This window comes from Misgurnus anguillicaudatus, chromosome 23 (genome assembly GCF_027580225.2).
Source record: "Misgurnus anguillicaudatus chromosome 23, ASM2758022v2, whole genome shotgun sequence".
Taxonomy (NCBI): domain Eukaryota; kingdom Metazoa; phylum Chordata; class Actinopteri; order Cypriniformes; family Cobitidae; genus Misgurnus; species Misgurnus anguillicaudatus.
In genome coordinates, this window is record NC_073359.2 from 36,028,351 (window position 1) to 36,054,629 (window position 26,279).

A 26,279-nucleotide genomic window follows, 5' to 3' on the forward strand; every position below is an offset into this window, starting at 1 on the left:
ACCAGAGTCAATAATATATAAAATATTATATATAAAAATAATCAACACCCACGAAACATTTATCGAAAAAATAAATAAATAAATAAATCAACACCCATGAAACATTAATCGAAAAATAATCAACACACATGAAACATTTCTCAACCAATCAGAATAAAGCACACTGGAATAAATTACATTTTTACTTAGTATTTTTGTCTTGTTTTCAGTAAAAATATTTTAAAAAATTCTTAAATTAAGATGTATTTTCTTGATGAGAAAAATTACTTAGGAAAATAAGTCTACTTTTAGTTAAGTGAAATAGTGCTTAAAACAAGCAAAAAAATCTGCAAAAGGAATAAGAAAAGTTTTCTTGAATTAAGTGTTTATGAAAAAAGTTAATTTATTTCAAGAAAAAATGTTCTTATTCCACTGGCAGATTGTTTTGCTTGTTTTAAGCACTAATTTACTTAGTTTATATATTTTTTAAAAAGTGGACTTATTTTCCCGGGTCGTTTTGCTCATCAAGAAAATACATCTTAATTTAAGAATTTTGAGATATTTTTACTGAAAACAAGACAAAAATACTAAGTAAGAAGTCATTTTGCAGTGTTGTGGTATAATAGGAAATAAAGGAGAGTAAATGAAATCTCTAGGACACCGTGAATGATTTTTCTGTAATTTTTTATTTCATACAGCAGTGTCTGTGTTTGTTACAGCAGGGATCTGTGTCAGTACACACTTCATACGCTCCTAAAGTAAGAGTTTATATGTAATGATAATTATTTCATAATATTATAACAGCGACTCTGGAGAATATTAAACAGTAGTTTATCTGCAGTAGTTTAATGTACAGAAATCATCATCAAACCTTCCCGTGATGCACCATAGATATGTATATAAAGGCTAGATGTCTCGCCCGCGCTGCTGGCCAATTGAGTGCAACTTCCGCATTTGGCGGCCATCTTACCACAGGCAGCCCGCCCACCCATAGCACTGCGTCCAATGGAGCATGTACTTCTAAATGACTATAACTTGCTTAATTTTCTACCAATTTTCAAACGGTTTGGTTTGTTATAAACATCAGAGATGTACCTATGACACTGCATACTTAATTAATAATTTTCATGAATCATGTTAAAGCATCCAGAATTATAGCCACGCTAATATCGTTTGTAAGAAACCAAACCGTTTGAAAATCGGTAGAAAATTTTAGCAAGTTATGGTCATTTAAAAATACCTGCACCATCAAACTCAATGCTATGAGTGAGCGAGCTGCCTGCGGCAAGATGGCCGCCAGGTGATGACGTTAGAGACTCTGCCGTAACACATCTAGCCTTTATACATATCTATGTGATGCACCACCATCAGATCATAGCATAAATAACTATTGTACATAAATATACAAACAGCAGATATAATTTATACAATAAACAGATCAGATGATCTCAAGACTGTCTCACAACGCATTCCTGAGTGAATTTATTATTCAATGTGTGTGTGTGTGTGTGTGCGTGCGTGCGTGTGTGTTTGGCACTTGTGTAACTCTTGATTCAAGTTGTGGGTTTGTTGTGGAGATAATCCCTTAAGAGAAATAACACACACAAATCCATCTTTTAACAGCAGGATGATCTGGAGAGAGAGAGATAAGATGAATGAAATAGTGTATAATATCATGAGACAGTCAATGATGTGGTCTGAGCAATCCCTCACTTCATCTTCATTTGACTGACAGCTGTCATTCACCAGTCAGCTGATTACATCACAGAGCAGACTCCGGTCTGCAGAGACTGACCACGCCCATCCGCAGCACCCGCTCTGAATCACACAAACACTGATGAGTGACTTCACTTGAGTTTAGTGTGCTGTCTATGTAGAAGATAAGAGAGTCATTGTACCTGTCAGCGGAACAGGCCAGGTCAGATTCAGAGTGATACGAGTGCTGACCGCTTTCATTGATGACCAGCGCGTGCATCGGTTCGCTGTTACAGGCCTTCAGCGGGCCGCGCCTGATGATGACATCACACTGAGGAGACAGGCTCATGTGACTGCATGATAAGTTGCCATTTGTGTCCAGCTCCACTGCAGGCGGACTGATGGACGAGACGTCCATCACCTCGATTGATGGCGGTGGGGCGGAGACCACGGGGTCTGCATGAGCAATCTGGAGCCGTCGCATGTGCTGAACTATAACTGTCGCATTGATGACTCGCTGTAACAAAAACACACTGGTGTGAGTTTGATAGTGGTGAAGGATTTGATGACTGTGAACTGAAACGAGTTATAATTTACATAGACATAGTGGAGAATATCTCACCTTCCATCTGGATTTGGCAAAGTTTTTCTGGATCTGTTGACAGACGGACTGATAGATGTTGTCATTCTGAGCTGTCACACCGATAATCCTAAAAAACAGACAGCATTCATTAATCTCTTTATATATCAGTCATTGATAACTGATAATATCAAATAATAATAAATGAAAACACAATGAGATTCTGACGAAGTTTCTTACCATGGGTGATCGAGCGCTTGTTCAGTGGTGAAACGTTTACTGGGGTTTTTCTCCAGCATATGTCGAATAAAATCCTTTGCTACAGAAATAAACAAACAGAAAATTTCATCATTAAAAGTTTTGATTCAACAGTTTGTCATTATCAGAGTCTCACTAAGACACTTTGTATGTATACACAAAAACGATGGAGTTTTTCCTTTGCAAATTTTGCGTAAAGAAATATTGACAGACAACAACACAGATATGCAGAAGTGGTTGGCATTGTCACACATCTTAAAGTAGTCTCAGCCTCAGACGTCACGCCCACAAACTGTTGGCTGAACGTCTGATGTTTTTCGTACACTTTTCTGGAAACCCTGTGAGAATGTCTAAAGTCGTCTTTGATTGGTTGAAAAAAAACAGATTTCCAGGAGACGCGAGTGTCGCGATTAGTTTCGGTCCCTGGAAAACAAAGCTCTCACGTTCCATTGAGGAAAAGAATCAGTCGTGTTCACGTGGATAATAATGAGCAGTTATCATGATCAGCTAAACATTGGATTCTCAAAAATATGCAAAGTTCGCGGCATCGACTCTCTAAAAGACGTCCAAGAGTTTTGCTTGAGGCAGTTAGTGGAGTCAAAAAGTTTGGTTCTCCTGAAATGCTTGTATGTGTTAAAAAGTGGAGAGATATGCTTCAAACAGACATTTAACGGGAGCGTCTCATTGGTGTGGCTGTTGATGAAGTGCACAACGTTGTTCTATGGTGAGTAATGTTGTTTATTTAGATGCTATTCGGTTGCGGCTGGTTATTTCAATAACTGACTTGATGCCAGCCGGCTCGTTATTGTGGGGAGTCCGAAACGTGACGCTAGATGAAACAAACTGTGATTGGTTGTTTGACATGTCGGTCAAACAGCTCGTGGGCGGGCTTTGTCCAGAAAAAGCAGCGAAAAACACCAGACCTTCAGTATTGAAGGTCTGGCTACGCGAGACTAATCTTAAAGTAACAATTACATCGAAAGTAACCATCAAAACCGAAAGTAATCGTTAAATTGAAAGCATTCGACAAATCAAAAGTAATCTAAAAAATCGTAAGTAACCGACAAACCGAAAGTAACCTTAAAACCGAAAGTAACAGTTAAATCAAAAGTAACCGAAAAAACGAAAGGAACTGTTAAACTGAAAGTAATCGTTAAATTGAAAGTAACCGTCAAATCAAAAATAATTGTTAAATTGAAAGTTATCGTTAAACCGAAAGCAACCGACAAATCAAAAGTAATCAATAAATCGAAAGTATTCGGCAAATCGAAAGGAACTGTTGAATCGAAAGTATTCAATAAATCAAAAGTAACAGATAAACCGAAAAGCAACCGACAAATCAAAAGTAATCAATTAATTGAAAGTATTCGGCAAATCGAAAGTAACTGTTAAATCGAAAGTATTCGACAAATCAAAAGTAACAGTCAAACCGAAAAGCAACCGACAAATCAAAAGTAATCAATAAATCGAAAGTATTCGGCAAATCGAAAGTAACTGTTAAATCGAAAGTATTCGACAAATCAAAAGTAACAGTTAAATGAAAGTAAACGTCAAATCGAAAGCAACAGTCAAACCGAAAGTAACAGTTAAATTGAAAGTAATCGTTAAACGCAAAGTAATTGTTAACTTGAAAGTAATCGACAAATCAAAAGTAATCATTACATTGAAAGTAAACGTCAAATCGAAAGTAACTGTTAAATTGAAAGTAACAGACAAATAAAAAAATAACCGTTAAATCGAAAGTAACCGACAAAGCAAAAGTAATCGTCAAATCAAAAGTAATCGTTAAATTGAAAGTAATCGTTAAATCGAAAGTAATCGTTAAATTGAAAGTAACCGACAAATCAAAAGTAATCGTTAAATCGAAAGTAACCAACAAATCAAAAGTAATCGTTAAATTGAAAGTAATCGTTAAACCGAAAGTAATCGTTAAATTGAAAGTAACCGACAAATCAAAAGTAATTGTTAAATTGAAAGTAATCGTCAAATCAAAAGTAACCGTTAAATCGAAAGTAACCAACAAATCAAAAGTAATCGTTAAATCGAAAGTAACCGACAAATCAAAAGTAATCGTTAAATTGAAAGTAACGGTAAAATCAAAACTTCTAATGTTACAATCAGTTTCTGATGGACAAAATCAAGTCCCACCCTCCATTTTTTCCTTAGTTTAGGAGCCGGTTCACTTATATGTCACAATAAGGAAATAAAGACAAATGCAACTTCTGTTTCATGCTGCTTTTAACACAAATTTTTGTACTTCGGATTAAGAAAATAACAATATCTTTGTCAAATGTTTGTGTATTCAGGTGCCCAAAACAAAGATGTTGTGTAAATGAATTGTCAAAATGCATTAACAGTTTTCCCTTATTTTTTTAGTTAGAAATGGTATCGGCTCACCTGACTCTGAGATGTTGTCCCAGTAAGGGGAATGAAACGCATATTCTGCCTTCATTATTTTGGAGAAAAGTCGTGTTTCGTTCTCCTCGTAGAATGGTGGATATCCACACAACCTAATAAGCGTTAAACACAGCAGTCTTTGAGTAAATATATAGATAGATATGATGAACGGTTTACATGTGAATCTGTATGAGACTTACAGGACGTATGTTATAACTCCAATAGACCAACAATCCACAGCTTTACTGTACGGCTTATGAGCCAAAACCTCTGGAGCTGAAAACACAAAGAAACATCAGAACTGAGATATTACAAACATACTGTATGGAGTATGTTTATTTGATGGGTGTGTGTTCGCACCAACATATCCTGGTGTCCCACAGGCAGTGGACATCACATCATGATCAGACATCTTAGACAAACCAAAGTCACTGATCATGATCTTAGCATTTTCATCTGGACTGTAGTACAGTAAGTTTTCCGGCTGCAGACAGAGACACATACAGATACATAACTTGATCATATAAAGTGTGTGTGTTTGTGTTAGATGTGTATGTGTTTTTCTGACCTTCAGGTCTCTGTGAACGATGCTGTTTTGATGCAGGTATGAGACAGCCTCCAGGACCTGTTTGATCACATGACTGGCATCTTTTTCTGTGTAAACACCTCGATCCAGAATACGATCAAACAGCTCTCCACCCGAGACCCTTCAAAAACACAAACACACAACTCAATATACACTGTGTGTGTGTGTGTGTGTGTGTGTGTGTGTGTGTGTGTGTGTGTGTGTGTGTGTGTGTGTGTGTGTGTGTGTGTGTGTGTGTGTGTGTGTGTGTATTAGACACTCACAGCTCCATAACCAGATGATAGTGTGTTCGGGTTTCATAGAAATCCACCAGACCCACCACATTACTGTGCTTTATCCTGAAAGAGAAAGAAAAATAAGATAAAGGAAATGTGGTGTTGGTTTATGGTGTTTTGTATCTGTGGTGTTGTCTATCTTGTTTTGTGTTTGTTATGTTGTTTGTGTCTGTAATGTTATGGTCTGTATGGGCTATGGTGTTTTCTGTCTGTGCTGTTGGTTTATGATGTTTTTCTGACTGTGGTGTTTTTCTGTCTGTGGTGTTATGGTCTGAGTTGTCTGTGGTGTTGATGGTTTATGGTGTTTTGTGTTTGTTTGTTTGTTTGTTTGTTTGTTTGTTTGTTTGTTTGTTTGTTTGTTTGTTTGTTTGTTTGTTTGTGTCTGTAGTGTTGTTTTTCTGTCTGTGGTGTTTTTGTATCTGTGGGGTTTTAATGTCTGTGGTGTTTTTCTGTCTGTGGTGTTATGGTCTGTGTTGTCTGTGGTGTTGATGGTTTATGGTGTTTTGTGTTTGTTTGTTTGTTTGTTTGTTTGTTTGTTTGTTTGTTTGTTTGTTTGTTTGTTTGTGTGTGTCTGCCTGTAGTGTTGTTTTTCTGTCTGTGGTGTTTTTGTATCTGTGGGGTTTTAATGTCTGTGGTGTTTCTCTGTCTGTAATGTTATGGTCTGTGTTGTCTGTGGTGTTGATGGTTTATGGTGTTTTGTGTTTGTTTGTGTCTGTAGTGTTGTTTTTCTGTCTGTGTTGTTTTTCTGTGTGTAGAGTTTTGTGTTTGTGGTGTTTTGTGTCTGTGGTGTTTTTCTGTCTGTGTTATTATGGTGTGTGTGTTGTCTGTGGTGTTTTTGTATATGTGGTGTTTTCTGTATGTAGTGCTACGGTCTGTGTTGTCTGTGGTGTTGGTTTACAGTGTTTTTCTGTTTGTGGTGTTTTAATGTCTGTGGCGTTTTGTGTCTGTGGTGTTTTCTTGTCTGTGGTGTTTCTCTGTCTGTATTGTTATGGTCTGTGTTGTCTGTGGTGTTGATGGTTTATGGTGTTTTGTGTTTGTTTGTTTGTTTGTGTCTGTAGTGTTATAGTCTGTGTTGTTTTTCTGTCTGTAGTGTTTTTCTGTCTGTAGTGTTTTGTGTATATGGTGTTTTTCTGTCTGTGGTGGTTTTGCATCTATGATGTTTTCTGTTTGTGGTGTTTTTCTGTCTGTAGTATTATGGTCTGTGTTGTCTGTGGTGTTTTTGTGTCCGTGGTGTTTTGTATCTGTGATGTTTCTCTGCCTGTAATGTTATGGTCTGTGGTGTTGATGGTTTATGGTGTTTTGTGTTTGTTTGTGTCTGTAGTGTTGTTTTTCTGTCTGTGTTGTTTTTCTGTGTGTAGAGTTTTGTGTCTGTGGTGTTTTGTGTCTGTGGTGTTTTCCTGTCTGTGGTGGTTTTGTATCTATGATGTTTTCTGTTTGTGGTGTTTTTCTGTCTGTAGTATTATGGTCTGTGTTGTCTTGGTGTTTTTGTGTCCGTGGTGTTTTGTATCTGTGGTGTTTTCGTGTCTGTGGTGTTTCTCTGTCTGTATTGTTATGGTCTGTGTTGTCTGTGGTGTTGATGGTTTATGGTGTTTTGTGTTTGTTTGTTTGTGTCTGTAGTGTTATAGTCTGTGTTGTTTTTCTGTTTGTGTTGTTTTTCTGTCTGTAGTGTTTTGTGTCTATGGTGTTTTCCTGTCTGAGGTGGTTTTGTGTCTGTGATGTTTTTTGTCTGTGCTGTTTTTCTGTCTGTAGTGTTTTGTGTCTGTGGTGCTTTGTGTCTGTGGTGTTATTGTGTCTGTGGTGTTTTTGTGTCTGTAGTGTTATGGTCTGGGTTGTCTGTGTTGTTGGCGTATGGTGTTTGTGCTTGGTGGTGTTTTTCTCTCTCACCTCCTCAGAACTTTGATCTCATTCTCCAGGTTTGAGTTGTGCAGCTGTTTTTTCTTCACACACTTCAGGGCGTAAAAGTTCCCAGTCGTTCTCTCTCTCACCAGAAACACCTCCGAAAATGAGCCCCTACACAAACACACAACATTCCTGAGTCACAACAGCGTCACAGACAGACTTAATAGAGAATCCCTGCAGATGTTCACCTAAGATCCTGATAATCTAATAGTAAATGGACTGCATTTATATAGTGCTTTTAACAGACCTATGGCCATCCAAAGCGCTTTACAAGTGGCCTCACATTCAGCCATTCACTCACACATTCATACACCAATGGTGGTGTCAGCCATGCAAGGCACCATCCAGCTCGTCTTGCTCAAGGACACCTCGACACTTGGTCAGATGGAACGCCAGGGATTGAACCACCAACCTTCCGATTTGTAGGCAACCTACATAATCAGTGTACACGAGGCCATGCTTTGAGCTCTACCATGTCTCCTGTCCGTAAGATTATACAGCATGAGTGAGTTGCATAAGAGACCCTAATGACTAATTACCCACATTACCTTTAATCTCACCTCAATCTACACACCTGCAGTCAGAAAACTCTTTAAACCTCACCTAACTTCAAGAAACACTTTCTATTTCATCTGTCAATCTTTAAAAAAGAATTAATGTAAAGTGATAAAGGAACACAAAATGAGCTAACAACCAACCACAAACATCAGTGACAACAAACATCTACAACACTTTTTTTCTTACAAACTCACATCAGATAGTCTAGTGTGAAGTGTGTAGTGTGTAGCATGCAGATGAAATATGTAGTATGCATTAAGCTCAGTGTCAGGTGTATACTCATCATGGTTGGCACAAGAAAGAGTTACACGGGCAAACATCAGATGCAAACACACAGGAGTGAGATCATTACAGATCTGAGGATTTATGAACCTTCATCTTCATTAAAACTCTTGATTGCTGCCAATTAATGTGAGTCTGGAAAACGCCTTCACTTATTGGATGATTATTTTTGAGAAAAAGGCCAAAATCAGAACATGACCATTATCAAATGTGCTGTAATCCTCACGTACACAGATGACAGGGAATCATACAAACACTCTAAATATAATTACACACATATCATTGATCTGACAATTTACACACACCTGAACACGCACACACACCCACACACGCACGGTCAGTAATCCTTTAATGCACTCAGGTCTGGATGTTCCCTGCAGTCTGTGTTCTCATTCAGTAGATGATGAAGATTAACTTGTGTCTCAAACTAAACTCATATCTATATAACTACAGTATAACAAACATCACTAAACATCATTCTCATCAACACTTCAGAAGCGTCTCATAATCCTTCATAACCTCATATGGTTAAAATACGTATAACCTCACACTGCTTCATAATCATTTATATAACAACTCTTCATCATCATCATCATCATTCAACAAGTTCTTCAATTCTTTCTTAATAAGAATAAATGATAAACAGCTCCATTGATAAAAATGGCTCCTGTCTCTCAATCCTTTAATCTGTCTCAGATAATCTTGTAACAGAATAACAGCTCTTGATTATCATTGTCCTCATTCTGACTCAGCAAACACAAAACTCTGAATGATCTCAAACATTATCGCACTTTAAATCAAATAGATTTGATACTCACGAGCCCAGAACTTCTTTAAAATCAAAGATGTCTTTTATATTGTTGGTTATTTTCTTCCAGCTGCATTGGATCTCCTTGCGTCCCATCACGGCTCAGATTCTGTGACTCCTGTACGACACAAACACTCCATGTCTTATACGATCATCTATCAGATCATGTCTGATCTCACGCTCTTATAAAAAATGCACAGATTCTCTGTCTGTTTCTGGAAAGAGTTTGAATCTGATCTCTCTATGTAGGTTACTGTATGTATGAGAAACTCTCACGAAACACATCACATCATTTAATCCAATATAATAAATAACACTTTACAATAAGGTTTTATTAGTTAATGCATTAGTAAACATGAACTACCAATAAACAACACATCAGTATTTAACATGCGAGTTCATGTTCATTTCAGCATTTAACAATATATTATTCAAATCAAATGTTGTATTGGCATTAACTAACAATGACTAACATTAATAACTGCTGGAAAACTACATTACTTCATCTTAGCTAATGCATTTACTAATGTTAACAAATATAATCTTACTGTAAAGCATTACAAATAATTTTTTAAATGGCATAAAACATTATTCATTCAAATGTGTTTCATAAACTTGCATCTGTGCAGCATTGTAATGCTAAAAATAAATGTTTGAATGCGTTGCAATCTAATACATTTTTTTGGTTTACTGATTTAAACATTTACATTTAATGTCTATTCATAAAATAAATATATTCATTTTGTTATCAATCACAGATTTCCTGATAAAACACAAACTCACATAATAATTGATTGAGATCAGATGACAGATTTGATTCTTACCTGTGTATGAGATGTGTTAGGAGAGACTGATGAAGGAATACACCTGTTCTGTTCTTTATCACATGCGCTCACACACCAGCTTCAGGGGCGGCTTAACTGTGTGACGTCAACCCAACCCAGCCTATAATAACCTCTTTAACTACCTTAACCTTCATCAAAAATCATTTCTGATTTACTGCATAAACTCATCATACTCATATAATCTTGATGTCTTAAATATTGACTGAATAAGATCATGAAATCAATATGAAATTAAACTTTAATGCTACAAATCCTATCATTAAATAAGACTGAATTTCACAGACAGGATCAAATTAGCACAAACCCAACAATTTCGAGGAATAAATGTACATTAAATACATAAATCATCAAAACTGTAGTTAACAGATGAATAAATCTGAAATGTTTAAATATAAATATAAAGCATCTGTTGCATGTGGTTAGCTGGTTCAATCTCAGCACATGGTAAACGTGTTACTTTAAATCTCTTATCACCTGTCATTACATCATTGCATCTCAACATCATTACAGACACTTCACTCTTAACTCTCAATACTATCTCTCTATATATTGTGTGTATACATATATTACAATAAAATAATATACCATAATAATAATATATGTATTATATAAATACCGTTTAATGTCAGTCAATGCAATTTAGAGTAAAATAAAAGTTAAAAATGTTTACTTTAACAACAAGTTGACAACGTTCAGCTGATAAATTAATAGTAAATTAAGAGCACTTCCTGATCCGACTGATCATTCTGAGCTGTGATTGGCTGCTCAGTGAGATGGGGCGGGCTTTAATTTTTCTAAATATGACCTGATATTTAATATTTAATTTAATCTTTACTGTGAACTGCAAATAAACTACTTTCTAGTATTTTTGTCATGTTTTTAGTACAAATATCAAAAAATTAAATATTATAAATCAAGATGCATCTTTTTGATAAGCAAAACAAAAATAAAAAATCTAGATTTTATACAAATTAAGTAAATTTGTGCTTAAAACATGCAAAAATATCTGTCAATGGGGTAAGAAAAAATCTCTTAAACTCTCCTAAAAATTTCTTTGACACTTAATTTAAGAAAAAATTAAGAAAAATTAGCTTACCCCATTGGCAGATTATTATTTTTTTGCTTGTTTTAAGCACAAATTAACTTAAATTTGATGTTTTTGTCTAAAAACTAAAATTATTTTTAGGTGATTTTGAAAATGCAACCTGTTTTTAAATATTTGTAATATTAAATTAAAAAAATGAAGTAAGAAAGTCATTTTTTGCAGTGTGTGTTATGCGTTTAAATATAATCCTATTTAATTGAATTAAAAATCTCTTATTGAATAGTACTGATTCTGAATATATAAATGTTAAAATGTTTTCTCTCCTAAACAAAAGATCATTTAAAACGATGCACCTGGTGAATAATTTCATGTTAATTTGTATTATTATTATTCTGTTGTTGTGGTTTCACAGGAGAAGTCTATTAAATCTGTCTATATTTATTATTGATGTGTGTTTGAATTCAGGACAGACACAGAGGACAGCGAGTATATTTAACATTATAATCCAGTGCTATTAATGTTTAGGATTGAGTGAAACCCAAACCAGACATAGTTCACCTCAAAATGAACAGTCAGTCATCATTTACTCACCCAAATGTTGTTTCAAACCCATGGATTGCAAATAGCGTCTTATGTTGCTTTTAAAGTCAAATAACAACACAAACACTATCAATGCTCCTTTAAGAGTGACACAAACGCATTTAGCAGCTCTTAACCATAAAGTGATCAGTATTATAATACAGAAGATCACTTATATTACTATGACGCTCCAGGCCAGCAGTGGGCGCTGATGTGAAGTCAGACATCTGTAAACATCACAAACTATCTCAGCAGTCTCATTCATGCACATCAATTATAATGAACACATGAATAATGTAAACATACTTGAGTGACAGGCTCCTCCCCTCTCTCTGACTCCACCCCCTCCACTGAACCTTCCCTGGGTTGGTCCAGAGCAGAACGGCGTTGATGGCACAGACCTAGTGTGACCTGCATCTGACTGAATATAAATATCAATTATGTCACGTGTGTCCAAACATTGAAGGTCATGCATGATCAGAATGTTTGTTACCATGGAAACACAGCATCATCATCATCACCATTCTGGTTTAGGGTGAAGTTCAGGGTGAAAGGGTCAGACGTCCTCCATGTTGCTCTCTATCATCTGCAGTCTGTTCTCCATCTTTAGCACCATCTCTCTGATAGACGATGTGTGTTATCATCACCCGTGTCCAGTTCTCCAGTACAATCATTCAGCCCCGATTCATTCATCTGAAACAACACATTCACACAGACTACATGTGTCACAGTACCGTGGTACATGGGTGGTATCAGATTCACACACACGCAAACACACACAGATCACATAGACAAAACTAGACACTAAAACTCAATATTTGCTGTTAGAAAGTGAAATTCTCACCGGTGTTTGTGTTGTGTCTGTTCGGAGATAAAGAGTCAATGATAATCTCATTAACACTGAATGTTTAAGCACTGATCCGAAATCAGATCTCCTGATTTAAACCTATAGATCACTAACCACATGACTGCTCCTAGATCAGATAAGAACACATAACATGAAGTCTGACTACCGTGTGCGTGTGTGCGTGCGTGTGTGTGTGTGTGTGTGTGTGTGTGTAGTGCTTTAGGATGAGCTGTGTGTAGCACACACACATAAGGCAAACAAGTGACGAAGCTACATGTACCTGTGAATGATCTCTGTCATGATATCATGTGACTGAATCCTGTTGGAAACGAGTTTGTTTTGAGCTCAGACTCAGCGTGAGATGAAGTGATGAATTCAGACTCACGGTGAGACACGGAAATCGCACAGAACACACACAATAGAGAGAGAGAGAGGACGACTTTTGCTGCACTGGGGTCACATTGTTCATACAACATCTGCAGATCACATCACACAAACACACACACAAACACACACACACGCACACACATACACATACAGAGAGAGAGAGACTCCTGCTAACACTTCACACACTTAAAAAGATCCACCCATAAAACACACACACACACACACACACACACACACACACACACACTGCTGTGGTATATATCTCCATACTTTATAAATAATGAAGTGTTTTATTGAATTGGTTCAGATTGACATGGGTTATCCTGTGACCCTGATGAAGGTTCTGTTTATGAGTTCTTGAATAACTGACCCTACAGAGAGGAAACAAATCAAACCTAACTCTGGACCACGACCTTTAGCTCAGCAGGAAATTCCCACAACAGACCGAAGAAAGGTTTAATGAAGAACCTCATGTACCCTCAAAAACACAACAAACAACATTCAAAAACACCCATATGACTCAAAACACCCTCAAAACACCACAAGTGACCCTAAAAAACAACCCTCAAAACACTCAAATCAAAATAACAACCCCATAAACACTTTAAACAACCATTAAAAACACCACAAGTGACCTTAAAAAACAACCCTCAAAACACTCAAATCAAAATAACAACCCCATAAACACTTTAAACAACCATTAAAAACACCACAAGTGACCCTCAAAAACACTTTTAACTTACATTTATTTGTATAGCACTTTTACACGGTCGCAATGGAACTTAACAGAAGGACACAGCCCAAACACCCCAAATATAATTTATAGAACTCTCAGAAACACCCTGTGCTACCCTCAGAACACCCTGGGCTACCCTCAGATTCACGCCAAGCGACCCTCAGAAACATCCCAAGCGACCCTTAGAAACACTCCTGGCGTCCTCAGAAAAACCCCAAGCCAACTCTCAGAAACATCCTGGGCCACCCTCAAAAACACCCCGGCGCAACCCTCAGAAACACCCTGGGGGACCCTCAGAAACACCCCTAGTCAACTCTCAGGAAACCCTGGCCCACCTTCAAAAACACCCTGGGGCAACACTCAGAAACACCCCGGGGGACACTCAGAAACACCCCAAGTGACCCTCAGAAACAACCAGTGGGACCCTCGGAAACACCCCGAGCAAACCTCAGAAACACCCCAAGCGACCATCAGAAACACCCCAAGCCAACTCTCAGAAACATCCCAGGCCACCCTCAGAAACACCCTGCTGCAACCCTCAGAAACACCCCGAGCCAACTCTCAGGAGCACCCAGAACCACCCTCAAAAAACACCCCGGGGCAACCCTCAGAAACACCCTGGGGGACACCCAGAAACACCCCAAGCGACCCTCAGAAACACCCTGGGGGACACTCAGAAACACCCTAAGACAACTCTCAGAAACACCCTAGACCACCCTCAAACACCCCAGGGCAACCCCAAGCAACAGCCTGGGGGACACTCAGAAACACCCCAAGCGACCCTCAGAAACACCCCGGGGGACCCTCAGAAACACCCCGGGGGACCCTCAGAAACACCCCAAGCGACCATCAGAAACACCCCGAGCCAACTCTCAGAAACATCCCAGGCCACCCTCAGAAACACCCTGCTGCAACCCTCTGAAACACCCCAAGCGACCCTCAGAAACACCCTGGGGGACACTCAGAAACACCCTAAGACAACTCTCAGAAACACCCTAGACCACCCTCAAACACCCCAGGGCAACCCCAAGCAACAGCCTGGGGGACACTCAGAAACACCCCAAGCGACCCTCAAAAAACACCCAGGGCAACCCTCAGAAACACCCCGGGGACACCCAGAAACACCCCAAGCGACCCTCAGAAACACCCTGGGGGACACTTAGAAACACCCTGAGCCAACTCTCAGAAACACCCCGGACCACCCTCAAACACCCCAGGGCAACCTCAAGAAACACCCTGGGGGACACTCAGAAACACCCCAAGCGACCCTCAGAAACACCCAGAGGGACCCTCAGAAACACCCTAAGCCAACTCTCAGAAACACCCCAAAATGATTGGGCAACCCTGCTTCTTCAAATTCATGAAACAGCACAGCCAAATGTCCTGTGAGTTTTACTCAGTATTTTTATTTGAATGTTTTTCAGATGAGTAGAAGACATCAGCAGTCTGTGATGCAGCTCATCAGGTCACAGTTGTGTGATGGTCAAGCGTTCATAAAGAATAAACAATCCTCTCAAACCTCCTCTCAGACCTACAGACATGAACACATTTGATCTGCAGGAGAGTCATCAGTATGAGGAATTAGCAGCACTGATATGACACAAATACATGAGGTCTGTAATGTATAGGTTTACAGTTAATACAGTAGATGTGTTGCTCTTTCATTCAGTTCATTCAGCACAGGAGCTCCAGTAAATACTGAATATCATTCAGTCAGCTGTGAGAAACTAATAAACAGTGATTAAATAATGAATATAAACATGATTTATCTGAATATAATCACAGTATTATTTCATAATGTGTTAGAGGTTGTTGGTCAGTAATGATATATTCTTCATTCTGTTGTTCTTGTGTCTCTGTGTTTTGATCTATCATAGCAGGAATGAAGGTCCATTCACACCATGAATTAAAAAAACATTTGTTGGACCCAAGAAAAACCAAACATCTTTCTGCACTACAGGCATCATTCAGTGTTTATCTGCAGAAACAGAGAATCTCTTAAAGCTCTATAGAGACATTCAAAAACCGACCCGAAACAAAGCAGAAACAGCAAAACAGATCCAACGAGCAGCAATGATGATCCCAGACCTTTGACCTGCACAACCTCAGGATGTCACTGCAGGGCCAGATCAGAGCTTCGTTCATCATCGATCAGAAATAAGTCCAAGTGTTCGATATAAACAATAACATCCATAAAAGTTCACAGTGATTGGTCAGTCTGTAAAACGCGAGCGGGCTCAGTACATGTCCCTGTAGATCTCCTGCAGTAGAGGATGAAGAGACGTCTCAGATTCGGTTTTCTTGATCTTCTGCACCAGCTGCGCGTTCTCTGTCACCATCTGACGCAGGTCTGCGAGCTTCTGCAGCAGTCTGGGGAAGATGAAGCTTGCATCCGGATGATTCATCTGCAGGTGAAGATTAAGAGCTTGCAGGATGTTGTCTTGTATTTGTTCCACCTGAGAAACGTTCATCAGACCTGGACGATCTACACAAACACAACGTACAAACACAAGTTAAATACTGCAACAAATCAACATTACAATATGCAGAGGAAAGCTCTTTCACCTCCGCACAGGATAATAGCAGCTACAAACAGAGCGAGATCGCTGTCGTCCAGCTCCAGAGCGTTAAACTTTACTGCAAACTCAAACTTGGGCTCCATGATCTCGTTGAAGGGCTTGCGGAGACTGCGGAGAAACTCTCTCGTGACGAAACCTCGTCCGTTCGCCACCAGCAGGCCGTCTTTATTCATCAGCGAGGGCAGCATGGCGAAGATTGCCTCGTGGACACCATACTTCAACAGCGTCACCTACAGGAGAGGAGAGTTCATTCAGTTGAGCTATAAACAGAAGTGCATAACATTATCGCTTGATTCTCTGTTACCTGGTCGTTCAGGAAAAGGTCGACAAATCCCGGGATGCTTTTGGAAAACTCTGTGAGTTCTCGGACCGTCTCTACTGTAGTGCACTGACAGCGGTAGAAGACGTGAACGCCGATCTCCTTGTTAGTGGGAGCTCCGTTAATCACCTGATTCCAGACCAGCCCGTTCTCCGCCTGCCACAGTGAGTCCATGTCATGAATTACAAACGGCTGAGACACAGAGAAGAAGTGGAACATGTTATTACTGTTAAACAGCTGATAGTTGATCACTAGTGATTCTGACGCTGGTTACCGGGTTGCCGTTGGTTTTTCCCGTCAGGATGTTTCGGGCTTTCTTCTTGGTCATATTGAGATTCTTCAGGTAGGCGTTGTTGACCCGTTTGGCGAGAGTTTTGAGATCTGAACCTCCAGAGTTCTGACCGCTCTTTTCTCCAGCTAACAAACCTGCAACCAGTTTACGCTTCTCTGACTCGGGCATCCGTCCATACCGGATCGCTACACAAACACACACACAGTAACACACAAACAATGACATTCAGTTCTGCAGAAGATCAAAGGGAGTTCTGTTGCGTTAATGTTGTTGATGTTTATTCACCATCATGGGACATTCCAAGCATCAGGCATTTCTGAAAACGACAAAACTGACATTTATTCCGACTTTTCTTTTGGATTTTACAGCTCCGTTCACATTTCTCATATTCCAACTTCATACGGATGGTCCTTCTGAAAAAACCCTGTGAGTTACAGACAGAGAAAGACGGGAGAGTTTACAAACCTTTGATTCAAAATGGGTTATGATGTTGGTGATCTCTGACCCCTGACCTTGCAGCCCTCACAGGCATGAACACCATAGTGAAATCCTGATGCTTTGTCTCCACAGATACGACACTCAACGTTTAGCCCCGCCTCCTCGTGACCCTGCTGCGCTGATACAGACGACGTTTTAGATAGATCTACAAACAAACGATCAACAATGTGAAGGTGCATGAAAGTGTGTGAAAGTGCATGAGACGGTGTGTAAAATTTTAAAGGTGTGAAGGTAAACAAAAATGTTTAAAAAGTGCAAGAGTGTTAAAAATGCACAAGAGTGTGCAAAAGTGAACAGGAGTGTGTAAAAGTGTGCAGCTTCAACATTTGTAACATCATCATCACCTGCAGATGCTGTGTTCGGTTCAGGACTCGCTGTACCGTGGCTGGCGTTACTTTGGTCTTCCGCTTCATTTACATCTTGACGATTTGTGTCCCAGCTAAGCTCCTCCCCCTGCAGGTCTAAGATCTCCTCAGGTTCCGCCCTCACATCCAGATCGAGATTAAGCTCCGCCCCTGCACGAAGCTCAGACAGCACATCCTCCAGACGCTCGTCATCAGGGGTGTGGCTACCACACGGGGAGGAGTCTTCATTCTCCATACAAACTCCGCCCACTTTCCCTGGCTCTCCACTCAGTTTGCTTCTCATTGACAGAGCGAGCGAGTCTCCTCCGTCCATCTCGAATAAATCAAAGACGTTCATGAGCGACTGCAGTCATAACTCACCTGAGAGACACAAACACATTGATGATGATGTCATCTAGCTGAATATAAAGTGACGGATTTTCTCTGAAAGTATGTTGTGTTAACAGAAGAGTGATTTGACAGCTGTGATACTGAAGACCTGCTGTATGATCACCACCACCCAACAGCATGCCATGCATTGTGGGACCTTAACACACACCAGCTGTAGAGACATGAAACATCTGTGACCAAACCAAATTAAATCCATCAAATCAGACCAGACACACACAGTTACCACAACTTCTGAACAAACAGAGAATAGAGAGCAGAGGTCATTCACACTGCAGGTTGCAGAATCTGGCTCTCGGTGGAGCTGCCTCTCACCGGAGGTTCAGTGAGGTCGGCTGGTGAAAGTTGATTTTTGTTATGACTCCTAATACTTCAGATGACTGGTTTATAGGTCAGACTAGTGTGTTGAACTAAAGCAGATTTCCTAAGATCCAGAGAACCGAATGCCTTCACTTCAGTGTTAAATAAGAGCAGATTAACGTCTATAATCTCCTGCAGAATTTCACATACAGCAGCACGAGTCATTTCATGATAAGTTCAAGGATCTTCTGTAGTCTCTCTTTTTCTATTTAACTTTTAAAAGAAACATGCAAAACTCATGAAACGTGATAATACTAAACTCAGGACCTTTAAGAGCAAAGGATTTTTGGAAGGGTCATGGGTTTGAACCCAAGGAACACTAAAACTACTAAAAAACGTATAGCACTGTAAGTCGCTTTGGATAATATATATAAATATAACTAGGCTATTATTACAGATCATTTACAAACGAAATGCATGCATAACTACTTAATTATGATGAATCTTCATGTATGACGCCTGAAAGCAGAAATAACAAAGAAGAGACCCTTCTGATCAATGCATGCATACATTAACATACAACATCCGATCACATGACTGACTGAGCATCACTTTCACCCTTATACACAAACAACAGATATTATAGACAGACTGTCTGCGGTGTGTTAGGAAATGACACACATCTTCTGCTCAGATATTATACACACACAAAAAACAGATAAAGCAGATATACTATATACAAGCACACAGCTAACCCATACACTTCATATAACTGACTTCAGATCAGTCCTAATGAGAAACTCAGTCAGGGCTCTGTGGGTACATGAACTCTTAAAACCAAAAACATTTCAAAGTTCACAGTTTATCGACTGCGAGTATTGTGGGAGTCTTTGGCCTTCAGACTTCTCTCTATAAACACTTAAAGTAAACTCTTATGAATGACGTCACAGTAAACTCTTTTATCTCTGTGATTTTATAACACTGACTGAACGTCATTGAGCCGTCAAAAGATTAATCGCGATTAATCGCATAAAAAATAAATGTTTGTGTTTGCATAATATATTTTTGTGTAATTATTATGTATATATAAATACACATATACATGTATAAATGTAAGAAAATTGTATTTGTTTATTTTTGTAGTTTATATATAATGTAAAATATATTTTAAATGTATATACACATATGTAAATGTTTCTTAAGTACATACATGCATGTGTTTTTGTATTTATATATACAAAATAATTACACACAGTGTAATAACACATAGTGTGCTCAGTTAGTAAACACAGTGATTTAGTCCCAAGTGTGTATATGTGAGTGTGTATATATGTGTGTTTATTTGTGTCGCAATAAAACAAGTCGTTCTGATATCACCGCAAAACCAACTTTCACCTAAAAACAAATAACTCTTAACAAACACATATGTCCACTCATCATCATCCATCTATTAGATAAATGTGTAGTATAGATAGATAGATAGATAGATAGATAGATAGATAGATAGATAGATAGATAGATAGATAGATAGATAGATAGATAGATAGATATTGCCTGTCTAGTGGGTCCCGTATGGAAAAGTTTAAGAAACTCTACTACTACTACTACTAATCTGTTTATAGTTTTGAATGACATGTGTTCTTTAATCCCTCACGTGATCACCGATAACGTCAACACAAACTTTCTTTTTACATGAATATAAACTCATGTTTAGTCTGTGATTAGCAGTTCTCGACAGTTAAACACATTAAACAGACAGAAAACTTCAGATTTAAACTCTTACCTCTTCATCCAGACGCAGTTAAACACTTTAAATCCGCGTCAGTGATGATAAATCAATTAATTCTCATATCTCTTTAGTACAACGGGACGAGTACCGCTCGAGCGCTCCGCACGCGCGTCCACAGACCACCGGCGTTATGACGTCACAGAAGAAGCGCGCTCCGCTCATTTAACCCTGTATAAACCTACCGCGCGTATTTTACTAGTTCAGTTTAAATTATGTAAAGTTTTATGCTCTGAACATATTTAGGATTATTTAAAAACAACACAACAGTATTTATATTTAGACGACTATATTTATGATTATCTTGACTCTGTTGTACCGCTAGATGTCGCTATTTGCTTGTTAAACACAATAAAAGTCCCTTATGAAAATCAACCATGGTTTTATTTAATTTAATACAAATCGTCTGCAACAAAAACTAAACAAACAAAAAAACATGGTCATTAAACTTTTAATAAAATAAAACCATAGTTATGATTCCAGTAGAAACTGGCCTCCTCTTGTTTGTGTCATGATCAGATGTGTCTGATGATGAGTCTCTGTCATGTGATTATCTGTTTATAGCACACTGCTGTGATTCTCCACACACATGTTATGTTTTATGTACATGAAATGTTTGATAAAGAATCGTTCATCTAACAAACACAACACAGCATCTTCAGCTGAGACAGGAAACAGGAAGTCAAACCACAAGAGTTTCACTCAAATCTCCCACACGCACTGACACTACAGTAATCATCACAACTACACACACACAATACACAACTGATTCATTACATATTTAACATCAGACTGTTTTTAGCATCAATGTCATCTTTATTTATCTCTACATCACCTTTACTCAGCATTATGTCATTCATCTCTAGGTCAGGCTTATTTATCACTTATCACTCAGGTAGGCTAAGGTTTATCACTTCTCTATGTCAGGTTTATTCATCTCTATGTCAGGTTTACTAAGTCAGGTTTATTTATGTCTATGTCAGGTTCACTTAGCATTAAGGCAGGTTTATTTATCTCTATGTCAGGTTTACTTAGCATTAAGTCAGGTTTATTCATCTCTATATCAGGTTTACTTAGTCAGGTTTATTTGTATCTCTATGTCAGGTTTACTTAGCATTAGGTTGGGTTTATTCATCTCTATGTCAGGTTTACTTAGCATTAGGTCGGGTTTTTCATCTCTATGTCAGGTTTACTTAGTCAAGTTTATTTATGTCTATGTCAGGTTTACTTAGCATTAGGTTGGGTTTTTCATCTCTATGTTAGGTTTACTTAGTCAAGTTTATTTATGTCTATGTCAGGTTTACTTAGCATTAGGTCGGGTTTATTCATCTCTATGTTAGGTTAACTTAGCATTAAGTCGGGTTTTTCATCTCTATGTCAGGTTTACTTAGTCAAGTTTATTTATGTCTATGTCAGGTTAACTTAGTCAGGTTTATTCATCTCTATATCAGGTTTACTTAGTCAGGTTAATTTGTATCTCTATGTCAGGTTTACTTAGCATTAGGTCGGGTTTATTCATCTCTATGTCAGGTTTACTTAGCATTAGGTTGGGTTTTTCATCTCTATGTTAGGTTTACTTTGTCAAGTTTATTTATGTCTATGTCAGGTTTACTTAGCATTAGGTCGGGTTTATTCATCTCTATGTCAGGTTTATTTATCTCCACGTCAGGTTTATCACTTCTCTATGTCAGGTTTACTTAGCATTAAGTCAGGTTTATTCATCTCTATGTCAGGTTTACTTAGTCAGGTTTATTTATCTTTATGTCAGGTTTACTTAGCATTAAGTCAGGTTTATTTATCTCTATGTCAGGTTTACTTAGCATTAGGTCAGGTTTATTTATCTCTATGTCAGGTTTACTTAGCATTAAGTCAGGTTTATTCATCTCTATGTCAGGTTTACTTAGCATTAAGTCGGGTTTATTCATCTCTATGACAGGTTTACTCAACTTTATATCAGGTTTATTTATGTCAACATCAGGTTTATCAGTTCTCTATGTCAGATTTACTTAGCATTAAGTCAGGTTTATTTATGTCCATGTCAGGTTTATTTATCTCTATGTCAGGTTTACTCAGCATTATATCAGGTTTATGTATCTACACATCAGGTTTATCACTTCTCTATGTCAGGTTTATTCTGCGTTATGTCAGGTCTATTGATCATCGGTATCAGAAGGATGTTTGTGGCTGAAGTCCATATTCTCAACATATCTTATATTGTCCCCACAGTCGAAGCTCTTGTGTTTGTGTAGTTCTCTCTCTGATCTCTGGTGAGTTCTTGATTCTATCTCACTGACTGAAGAGGCACGGACCGGAGATGTCAGAGGTCCACTGGAAGAAGATCTCCTCTCTGTAAGAGAACAAGACTTATGTCTGATCAGATTTCAAACTATGGCTGAACTTGGCATTATTTGCATCAAGCCATTACATGTAGATTTCAAATAATAGATTTAGAATAAAATTAACTCCTGCACTTTGAGGAGTAGAGGATACTGAGATGGATTTCTTTCAAGTTTTACCTTTGAATATATCAGTAATAATGTACAAATTTCAGGTACTGAATTTGCTACTGTGTACATGAAGTAAACAATAAAGGGTTAAAAGCATGTAGTGTTGAAGTGAATGTACCTCCAGGGCCAATGGGGTGCATGAGTCGGTTCATCTGAACGTTCCAGTGCTTCACGCTGGTACTGGCCTGTCGAAGCTTTCGCTGAGCAGCCTGCAGAAAAAAGACCTTCATCAGTATAGAGGAACACTAATCAAACACACTAACAAACACACACTGCTGAGCTCACAGCGATGTCCTGATCCACTCGACGTCGACTGGCCCGGATTTTCTCCACCTGTCGCTGGGCCTCATCGAGAGCCTGTGACTTTCTCTCCATCTCCTGCTTGAGCTCCTGTTTCTCTCGCTGGGTTTGGAGGAGCTGCACCTCCTGCTCCTCCTGTAGAGCCAGAAGAGACTTCACCTTCTCCTCCTCTTCCGCCAGGAGCCTGTGAACACCAGCGTACTCAAATATTAAACTGAACACTACACACATAAAGCTTTTTACATTTAGTGATGTTTTGTGTCTATCCAGCACAAACACTGATATCAAAATAAACACTTATCCTAAACACTCATGTTAAAATAAACACTTATAATTAACACTGATATTAAAATAAACAATTATCATAAACACACATATTAAAACAAACTCTTATGATAAACACCCATATTAAAATTAATGCTTATCATAAACACTCAAAATAAAAGAAACACTTATGATAAACACTCATATTAGAATAAACGCTTATGATAAACACTCATATTAAAATAAACACTTATGATAAACACTAATATTAAAATAAACACTTATGATAAACACTAATATTAGAATAAACACTTATGATAAACACTCATATTAGAATAAACACTTATGATAAACCCTCATATTAGAATAAACGCTTATGATAAACACTCATATTAGAATAAACGCTTATGATAAACACTCATATTAAAATAAACGCTTATGATAAACACTCATATTAAAATAAACACTTCTGATAAACACTCATATTAAAATAAACACTTACGATAAACACTCATATTAGAATAAACGCTTATGATAAACACTCGTATTAAAATAAACACTTGTAATAAACACTCATATTAAAAAAACACTTGTGATAAACACTCATATTGAAATAAACACTTATGATAAACACTTATATTATAATAAACACTTATGATAAACACTCATATTAAAATAAACACTTATGATAAACACTCATATTAAAATAAACACTTATGATAAACACTCATATTAGAATAAACACTTATGATAAACACTCATATTAGAATAAACACTTATGATAAACCCTCATATTAGAATAAACGCTTATGATAAACACTCATATTAGAATAAACGCTTATGATAAACACTCATATTAAAATAAACGCTTATGATAAACACTCATATTAAAATAAACACTTCTGATAAACACTCATATTAAAATAAACACTTACGATAAACACTCATATTAGAATAAACGCTTATGATAAACACTCGTATTAAAATAAACACTTGTAATAAACACTCATATTAAAAAAACACTTGTGATAAACACTCATATTGAAATAAACACTTATGATAAACACTTATATTATAATAAACACTTATGATAAACACTCATATTAAAATAAACACTTATGATAAACACTCATATTAAAATAAACGCTTCTGATAAACACTCATATTAAAATAAACACTTATGATAAACACTTATATTAAAATAAACACTTATGATAAACACTCATATTAAAATAAACACTTATGATAAACACTCATATTAAAATAAACGCTTATGATAAACACTTATATTATAATAAACACTTATGATAAACACTCATATTAAAATAAACACTTATGATAAACACTCATATTAAAATAAACACTTATGATAAACACTCATATTAAAATAAACGCTTATGATAAACACTTATATTATAATAAACACTTATGATAAACACTCATATTAAAATAAACACTTATGATAAACACTCATATTAAAAATATAGCTGCAAGCAGCGATGCCGGGGTCAAGCCAAAAAGGGCACAGAATGATGTATTGGTTGATGACCGTCATGATTTAAGATTTAAGAAGTTTTCAGTAGATTAAGGCAAATATAGCCATTTTTCAAATCTTGAGTGCTGTGTAGAAACAATGGGTTCTGCCTCAGGTCATGTTTGTGATGACACCCACCAAATTTAATATACATATGATTAAGCAATGTTGAGATATAGCCTCAAATGACTTGACCACTAGGGGGCACTGCACTAAAACAATAGATGGTGCCTCAGGTCACGATTGTGAAGACACCCACCAAATTTGGTGTACATACGATTAAGCAATGTGGAGATATAGCCTCAAATGACTTGACCACTAGGGGGCACTGCATCGAAACAATAGATGGTTCCTCAGGTCATGATTGTGATGACATCCACCAAATTTGATATACATACGATTAAGCAATGTTGAGATATAGCCTCAAATGACTTGACCACAAGGGGGCACTGCCCCGAAACAACAGATGGTGCCTCAGGTCATGATTGTGATGACACCCACCAAATTTGATATACATACAATTAAGCAATGTTGATATATAGCCTCAAATGACTTGACCACTAGGAGGCACTGCACCGATACAATAGATGGTGCAACAGGTCATGATTGTGATGACACCCACCAAATTTGGTGTACATGTGATTAAGCAATGTGGAGATATGGCCTCAAATGACTTGACCACTAGGTGGCACTGCACAGAAACAATAGATGATGCCTTGGGTCATGATTGTGATGACACCCAAAAAATTTGATATACATATGATTAAGCAATGTTGAAATATAGCCTCAAATGACTTGACCACTGGGGGCACTGCACCGAAACAATATGGTGCCTCAGGTCATGATTGTGATGACAAATCCAAATTTGGTGTACATACGATAAAGTGATCTGGAGATAAAGCCTCAAAACTCTTAACCAGTTGGGGCACTGAAAAGTTTACAAGGGCTTTCAAAAAATGTCACTGATGAACTAGGTGGTGCTGTAACAAAACATTCCATACACCCTCAGTTCATGCCATTTACAAGTTGTGAAACATTCACCTATTCATACAGTGTCAGCCACACAAGAGCCATCCAGCTCATCGGGAGCATTTGGGCTTAGATGTCTCACTCATGGACACCTCATCACTTGGTCAGGTGGAACTGGGGTTTGAACCACCAACCTTCCGATTTGCAAACAACCTACACTAACCACTGAACCACTGCCAATACACACATCAATGTGCAAAACCTTTGCGAAGATATAGCCTCAAATCCATTTTCGTGCTCGCCATTATATTTGTTGATGTGCTATACAACAACTGACAAAAACTTTTTCTCTAGAGTCTAGATTGTGTGTACCAAATCCAAGTCAATCAAACGAACGCTGTAGGAGTTTTGAAAAAGTTGGTA

At 37.8% G+C, this 26,279-nt stretch overlaps 3 protein-coding genes across 18 annotated transcripts in view; all 3 read right to left on the reverse strand.

Annotated features, from left to right (window-relative positions):
* Positions 1-646: 646 nt before the first annotated feature.
* On the reverse strand, positions 647-20,416 carry LOC141348966 (calcium/calmodulin-dependent protein kinase type 1D-like). Of its 3 annotated transcripts, none has more exons than XM_073861694.1 (15): positions 20,280-20,416; positions 12,280-12,479; positions 12,093-12,207; positions 9,328-9,435; positions 7,655-7,780; positions 5,759-5,833; positions 5,478-5,616; positions 5,270-5,393; positions 5,110-5,185; positions 4,910-5,022; positions 2,495-2,573; positions 2,297-2,384; positions 1,878-2,191; positions 1,693-1,797; positions 647-1,611 (listed from the first exon to the last, which is right to left on the reverse strand). In XM_073861694.1, exons 4-14 carry the CDS (start codon positions 9,411-9,413, stop codon positions 1,737-1,739), a joined length of 1,281 nt encoding a protein of 426 aa, XP_073717795.1. In that variant the 5' UTR covers positions 9,414-9,435; positions 12,093-12,207; positions 12,280-12,479; positions 20,280-20,416; the 3' UTR covers positions 647-1,611; positions 1,693-1,736. The 3 variants fall into 3 exon arrangements, with proteins under 3 accessions (XP_073717795.1, XP_073717796.1, XP_073717797.1); XM_073861695.1 differs by having other exon boundaries at positions 12,280-12,502; positions 20,280-20,398; XM_073861696.1 differs by lacking the exons at positions 12,093-12,207; positions 12,280-12,479; positions 20,280-20,416 and adding an exon at positions 10,142-10,311.
* On the reverse strand, positions 15,370-20,420 carry LOC141359364 (peroxisome proliferator-activated receptor delta-like). 2 transcript variants are annotated; one of them, XM_073861693.1, is made up of 9 exons: positions 20,280-20,420; positions 18,288-18,350; positions 17,789-18,169; positions 17,459-17,589; positions 17,232-17,370; positions 16,929-17,131; positions 16,640-16,810; positions 16,322-16,565; positions 15,370-16,241 (listed from the first exon to the last, which is right to left on the reverse strand). In XM_073861693.1, the coding sequence occupies exons 3-9, from the start codon at positions 18,144-18,146 to the stop codon at positions 15,994-15,996; spliced, it is 1,494 nt and encodes a 497-aa protein (XP_073717794.1). In that variant the 5' UTR covers positions 18,147-18,169; positions 18,288-18,350; positions 20,280-20,420; the 3' UTR covers positions 15,370-15,993. The 2 variants fall into 2 exon arrangements, with proteins under 2 accessions (XP_073717794.1, XP_073717793.1); XM_073861692.1 differs by having other exon boundaries at positions 16,640-16,846.
* Positions 20,421-21,077: 657 nt separating this feature from the next.
* Positions 21,078-26,279, reverse strand: part of LOC129453270 (differentially expressed in FDCP 6 homolog) — a 39,810-nt gene continuing 34,608 nt past the window's right edge. For all 13 annotated transcript variants that reach the window (XM_055217435.2, XM_073861682.1, XM_073861687.1 and 10 more), the window contains 3 exons: positions 23,075-23,273; positions 22,908-22,998; positions 21,078-22,629 (listed from right to left, as the gene is read on the reverse strand). In XM_055217435.2, coding sequence (XP_055073410.1) covers positions 22,433-22,629; positions 22,908-22,998; positions 23,075-23,273 — 487 coding nt within the window. In that variant the 3' untranslated portion in view covers positions 21,078-22,432. The remainder of the gene's footprint in view (positions 22,630-22,907; positions 22,999-23,074; positions 23,274-26,279) is intronic.

Excerpts from the sequence above, each read along its gene's own strand:
- LOC141348966 (XM_073861694.1), bottom strand. The coding sequence starts at position 9,413 with ATGGGACGCAAGGAGATCCAATGCAGCTGGAAGAAAATAACCAACAAT. Across the intron at positions 2,385-2,494 it reads CAAGCGCTCGATCACCCATG|GATTATCGGTGTGACAGCTC; the intron begins GTAAGAAACTTC and ends TCTGTTTTTTAG. Across the intron at positions 2,192-2,296 it reads TTGCCAAATCCAGATGGAAG|CGAGTCATCAATGCGACAGT; the intron begins GTGAGATATTCT and ends TTTTTGTTACAG.
- LOC141359364 (XM_073861692.1), bottom strand. The coding sequence starts at position 18,146 with ATGAACGTCTTTGATTTATTCGAGATGGACGGAGGAGACTCGCTCGCT. Across the intron at positions 17,590-17,788 it reads ACCGAACACAGCATCTGCAG|ATCTATCTAAAACGTCGTCT; the intron begins GTGATGATGATG and ends GTTTGTTTGTAG. Across the intron at positions 17,371-17,458 it reads ATGCCTGTGAGGGCTGCAAG|GGTTTTTTCAGAAGGACCAT; the intron begins GTCAGGGGTCAG and ends TGTAACTCACAG.